The following is a 6463-nucleotide window of genomic DNA, read 5'->3' as shown; positions in this document are numbered from 1 at the left end:
TGATAAAATTCTAAGTAGAAATGTTATAATTTTTATTCTCATTTTTTGCTCTATCCGTATCTTAATACGACGAAATTTCATTGATGGAGATAACGAACAGTATACAATTTAACCTAATAATTAGTGTGAAAAACGTCAGATACAGTAGCATTTGAATCAATGATAAATCGTACAATTTCATAGTATCGACCATAGAACTTTGGAAATGTTAACTTTGAAAGAGACTGCTGATATTCTTTTTTTAGCAACTTGTTTGGAAATAATTTACCCCGTTTTATAAATTGCTCATGCGGAGAGCATGTTCTTGCGTGTCGAATCAACTGAGAAATAAACAACATATGCAGATGATGAAGGTATGAGGGCAATTGACCATTGAAAAATAGAAGTCATCACGTTTATCATAAAGCTTGATTGCTAGATGACTATTAGGCCTAACGTCTTTTCGAGTAAAATATCTAAATGTTTTTTTATATTTTTATAGATATGGCAGACTCTATATGGTATCTCTTATTTTAATAAAGCTCGACTGGATATATCATTTCGACATAAAAATGGCAATATCCATTGTCATTGACTATACGTCATCGATATATCTAAATATCGAGTTGAAGGCCACGGCAAGTGTTTTCTTCTTTTTCACGTTTAAGCCAAATTCTGCTTCATATGAATTCAAAAATAGGTCTGCTAATAATAAGGAAAGAGGGATTATTTAAACAAACATTTACGATTGAGATTAGAAATTGTATAAATTCTTTAAATGTATTAAATAATACTGAGTAATCACTCGATAATGACAAACCCTATAATTCGTTTAAAAGAATTCAAACACTTCAAATTATTTTTCATGAAGTTCTGTAAAAATGTGTCCTTTCAAAGAAGTTAACACCTAAACTCTTAAGAGCAGAGTCTCAGCAAAGGTTTTTATATTTAGAAACCAACAGTAAACTGACGTTAGTGTCAAAACTGGTGTGAGTTTGTCCGCTCTTGATGTATATCCATGTCGCGTATTGTTAGATTCCACCCGTACATTTCCAGATTCTGTAGTTGTTTTTCCAATAGTATGAATGATTACGGATTCTATCTCGCTACATAATGGTAATCCTGTGCAAAATGTAGATCAAATTTCATTAAGAAAATACGCATATGTATGCAGGTACATAGAAAGACGGATTATTAAATCGAAAGAAAGCGCTTGTATTAAATAAAATTTGGAAGTTCTGCATGTTCTTCTTTTATTTTAGAGAGAGAGAGAGAGAGAGAGAGAGAGAGAGAGAGAGAGAGAGAGTTTCTAGATTTAAATCGCTGTACCTTTTCTTTCCTGGCTTTCCTCTGTTTTATTACATTTGAAAGCATATTTTTTGTTTTCGCTGTATGTAAAGCAATCCATTTTCGTGAGGTCGCAGTTTATTAGTTGGGGAGAAGAAGGTTCTGTGACCATGTCACAAATTCTGGTCACCTATCAAAATAAAACTTGAACTGACTATACAATAAGGTAGATCAAAATACGATGGGTTTGTCTTCTTTTCAAATTTATCATTGAGATCTAATAGGTTTATCCCTGAACCAAATAAACGTGAAAATTATTATGAATAAAACTGAACATACATTCTCCATTCTATTTTCACAAAACATTCCTTCAAAATCATCTGGACAGTCACATTGAATATCAGGCGCAAGCACGTTTTCCCCCGTCTTACACGTCAGATTGCCGCCGTTAATACAGGGCCCTTTGTTGTGGAGACTGAATAGTGCACACTCTCTACCTTAAAATTATTTCTAGAAATAATAAAATAAATACACATACTGAATTTCAAAATCAGTAATATCCTTTCTCTAATTATTCTGTGAATACTGATGGAAAGCATTTGTAAAATTTCTTACATGTTAATCGTTTCACATCGTCCGAGTTCTCTCCATTTGGACAAGCCGTATGGTCGTGGTATTTTGCTTCATTTACGTTATAAAATGTACAAACACACTCAGATTTAATGTATACATCAGTATTGCCACACTGTAAAGTCTCGTGTCCTATTAAGGGATGATTTCTCTGTTTTAATCTATGCACGTTTCTGATGGTATCTCGAATAATTTTTCAGTACAACATGAATTACTTGTATAAAGTAAAAAATCTTTTCTTGAGTTCACTTATATTAATAAACGTTTATCATTGATTAAAAATCATTTCTTATTCTGAAAAACAACAAACATTAAAAGGTACCTGATCCATGTTGTTGGCACGCCGTTTTGTCACCATCTACATGTAAGAATTGGGGAACTCCTATATAATATTTAATAAATTAGAATTTCTCAGTTATATATTCTGGATACAACGCATGTACTATTATTCGTAAATGGATAAGAATGAACAATATATATAACAGCTCACTTTGTGGTGGAACAATTGCTTGTCTTTTCTGTATAATCACACACTGGAGTGGTAAATGTACATCTGAAATGTTAAAAAAAATTGGAGGGGTTGAGTTTTGGGGTAAAGAAATAAAATACAAGTTTGCTATACAATTTTCCGAGTGAATCTGGTACTTCAAAGGGAGCGATTAAAGGATGGGATGGATGGAAACATCATTGGTTGGAATTAGACAGATAACTTTTATTTCAAAGTCGAAATTTTTCAAACATAAACAATTTAATTATGGTTGTAACGATGTATTTGATTGGATAAAAAATTATTTTATATCGTATAAAATGGGTTGCCTACGTCACAATGACGTGCGTCAAAAACGTATCAATACGCATGACGTTACATTCAAATTTTGCACAAATTGAAGTCATTTTATTAGAACAATAATCTTTTTTTCTTACATCAAATGAATGAAAATTAAATTATAAGCAATGAATTTAATAGCTACCCATTTTATACGGTATAAACTGGGTTGGAACAGTTTACGCTTTTTTATAAACCGCGAACTGCCCCAACCCAGTTTATACCGCATAAAATGGGTTGCTATTAAATTCATTCCTTAATTAAATATTTGACATAGAAGATGATGATGTTTGTTAAATGTCTTCATTGATGGCTACTCTGATGTATGGTTTGGGACCCGACCTAATGTTCGAAAATTAATAATTTAACATTTCGAACAGTCAACCACGAAATCAAATCTGCAAAGGCCAATATTTTTTTCTCCTCAAATCTTAACAATTTGTACCCATCCACCCTCGAAAATAATCGGTTTCATTAGCTTACCTGCTCAATTGAGCTTTTCTAATCCCATTCTGTCCGTCGTCCGTCCGTCTGTCCGTCCGTCTCATGCTCTGTCCGTCTGTAAACTTCTCACATTTTCGACTTCTTCTCAAGAACCGCTGGGCCAATTTCAACCAAACTTGCCACAAAGCATTCTTGGGTGAAGGGAAGTTTGAATTGTTAAAATGAAGGGCCAAGTCATCTCACAAGGGAAGATAATTCAGAAATAGGGGAGATAAGGTCATTAAAGGGATCATTAAAACATCTTCTCAAGAACAACCATCGTCTCAAGCCACGGTCCGGAGTCCGCATAAAGCTCTCTCCTACCCATGGCTGCTTGATCATAAATAGTGGCGTAATCTTGAATATTTACGCCTCTCTATTGTGACGTCAAATTCAGGAAGTTTTGTTTCCATCGCAACAATTGACATCAACAGTATACAAGGAATATTTCGTAAACTGCGATTGGATATTGAAAGGTCGCGATAAAGTTCATCATCCGACTATGCTTTACTCACACTGGTCAATATTTTAATGAGCTACGAAGAATTCTCTCCTCGTTCAACCACGGCCAGAATGGGAGAGGATCGTATATTTTGGCCGTGGTTTGCGACGATGAAGAACCACTGGACCAGAAAAGCTGACACTTATGTGGAAGCATGCTGGGGTAGTGTAGATTCTAAATTGTAAAATTCATGACCCCAAGGGGTAGGGCGGGGCCACAATAGGGAATCAAAGTTTTACATTTAATTAAATACATGTAAATAGGAAAAATCTTTGAAAATCTTCTCCTCAAGAACCACTTGGCCAGAAAAGCTGAAACTTATGTGGAAGCATCCTTGGGCAGTGTAGATTCTAAATTGTTCAAATCGTGACCCCTGGGTGTTGGGCGGGGCCACAATAGGGAATCAAAGTTTAACATTGAAATCTATAGGAAAAATCTTTGAAAATCTTCTTCTAAAGAACCACTGGACCAGAAAAGCTGAAACTTATGTGGAAGCATCCTTGGGCAGTGTAAATTCTAAATTGTAAAATTCATGACCCCAGGGGGTAGGGCGGGGCCACAATAGGGAATCAAATTTTTACAATGAAATTAATAGGAAAAATCTTTAAACAATCTTCTTCTCAAGAACCACTGGACCAGAAAAGCTGAAACGTATGTGGAAGCATGCTGAGATAGTGTAGATTTTAAATTTTAAAAATCATGACCCGCGGGGAAGGGCGGAGCCACAATAGGGAATCAAAGTTTTATAGAAAAATAAATAGGAAAAATCTTTTTTTAAAATTCTTCTCAAGAACCACTGGACCAGAAATACTGAAACTTATGTGGAAGCATGCTGGGGTAGTGTAGATTCTAAATTGTTCAAATCATGAACCCCAGGGGTAAGAGGGGCCACAACAGGGAATCAAAGCATTACATAGAAATATATAGGAAAAAATTAAAAATCTTCTCAAGCACCACTCGGCCAGAAGAGCTGAAACTTATATGGAAGCATGCTGGGATAGTGTAGATTCTAAATTGTTCAAATCATGACCCCTGGGAGTAGGGCGGGGCCACAATAAGGAATCAAAGTTTAACATAGAAATAAACATGAAAAATCTTTTAAAAAATTTCTTCTCAAGAACCTCCGGGCCAGTAAAGCTGAAACTTATGTGAAACCATAATAGGGTAGTTTGGATTCTAAATTGTTCAAATTATGACCCAGGGAGTTGGGCGGGACCACAACAGGGAATCAAAGTTTTACATAAAAATAAATAAGAAAAATCTTTAATAATCTTCTTCTCAAGAACCACTGGGCCAGAAAAGCTGAAACTTAAGTGAAAGCATCCTTGGGTAGTGTAAATTTTAAATTACCCAATTTAGAATTGAAAAAGGGTAAATAACTAGGGGGAAAATGGTAAAGAACAGCATGGTTAAAGCTACTCAGGTTGTGGCCCAAATTTAGGGCACTGCTTACTGCATTTCATGTTAGACATAGCTGCAGAACTGTAGCTCTCCGAAAAATACATTGATAGACCGGAGAGCTACAGTGCCATCCATTGAAAAAAAACTGTAGATTTTATTGGACAAAAAAGTGCGCTATTTCTCGATTTTTTTTCTCCATGTTTTTAAAACTGCCATCTCAAAATATTACTAACCGTGAGTTCTTAACATATTTTTTCACTGTTTCCACATCATAACATTCCTTATAATTGTTTTTAACAGCCCATCTGGTCCTTTGAGATCATCGAAATTTCGTCTATTTATACTGCCATTTTGGTTTGCAAGATAATTCGGCCCAACGCGCTTCGTACAGATGTTAACTACGAAAGTATTTGATAGAGGAGTAAGGACTTTGTTGAAGTCTAGCTTTTTTTGCAACTGAGGTAAGACTTTGGAAGAATTAATCCAGAACCGAACGCACTTTTTTTTGCGCAATAAATATACAGTTTTTTCAATGGGTGGCACTGTAAATCTCCGGTCTGTCAACATATTTTTTCGAAGAGCTACAGTTCTGCAGCTATGTTAGACAATGATATTGTCATTTATGTTTTTTTTACACAAATGCAAACTTTAAGGAATATTTCACTATTGGAGAAATCTTACTGCTGGTACATGTAAAGGTAGTGTCACTAAATCCAACTGTTCTCTCGAAAACTTACCAGATTGTTGCATGGAATAAGTTGTCATAAACACACATATCGCTAAATATTTCATTCTCTTTTCAAATCGTCTTCAAAACATCATTTAAAACCTACAATAAAAGAGAAAAAATATTAAACTGTCATACAATTCATCTCAAATTGCTTTACTTGGTCTTAAATCTCGCCTTTGGTGATCTGTAAAAACTTTCAGTCAAGGAGAGGAAAGTAATTTGTTAACATAAAAGGAAGTTTTCCATTATATATGTACATTATTAGAATTAAAGGTCTAAAATAATTCACAAATTTATTTTATACCTCAGTCCTCTGCATTAATTTCCAAATACCGGCTTTGTTAAGAGTTTAACATACATGTATCTCGAAGTAAAAACTTCTTGAATGATCTTTATCGTATTTATATTCATTTTGGAAAAGAAATTATTGTAGTCAAGCCCAGGGTTTTAAAAAAATGGAAATACCCAGATACTTAAGATAGAAAATATGCAGACAGAGTCTAAATAACTTCAACAAAATAAGGTCACCTGAGTATTAATATTCGAATCATTACCTAGAATAACATGTTTTCATTTTAATTTTAAAATTGTGAATCAAAACGAAAGTTACCGTAGTGCTTAGAAT

At 34.3% G+C, this 6463-nt stretch overlaps 1 protein-coding gene across 1 annotated transcript; it reads right to left on the bottom strand.

The window, feature by feature from the left end:
• Window positions 1–151: 151 nt before the first annotated feature.
• On the bottom strand, window positions 152–6195 carry LOC134254400 (uncharacterized). Its single transcript, XM_062736928.1, has 8 exons — window positions 6143–6195; window positions 5846–5937; window positions 2387–2449; window positions 2219–2278; window positions 1882–2028; window positions 1606–1763; window positions 1309–1456; window positions 152–1101 (listed from the first exon to the last, which is right to left on the bottom strand). Exons 2-8 carry the CDS (start codon window positions 5898–5900, stop codon window positions 887–889), a joined length of 846 nt encoding a protein of 281 aa, XP_062592912.1. The 5' UTR covers window positions 5901–5937; window positions 6143–6195; the 3' UTR covers window positions 152–886.
• Window positions 6196–6463: the final 268 nt, after the last annotated feature.

Source organism: Saccostrea cucullata, unplaced genomic scaffold, assembly GCF_032062105.1.
Source record: "Saccostrea cucullata isolate Sc308-1 unplaced genomic scaffold, CSIRO_AGI_Scuc_v1 ctg23707, whole genome shotgun sequence".
Lineage (NCBI taxonomy): Eukaryota > Metazoa > Mollusca > Bivalvia > Ostreida > Ostreidae > Saccostrea > Saccostrea cuccullata.
This window is presented reverse-complemented; position numbering and strand designations above follow the sequence as displayed.

Bases quoted from the DNA above. Each gene is read 5' to 3' on its own strand.
- LOC134254400 (XM_062736928.1), bottom strand. From the start codon at position 5,900: ATGAAATATTTAGCGATATGTGTGTTTATGACAACTTATTCCATGCAA. The intron at 2,450-5,845 runs GTAAGTTTTCGA...TTAACATTTCAG, and splicing joins TTATTCCATGCAACAATCTG to ATGTACATTTACCACTCCAG. The intron at 1,102-1,308 runs GTACAGCGATTT...CATTTTGCACAG, and splicing joins GGAAAGCCAGGAAAGAAAAG to GATTACCATTATGTAGCGAG.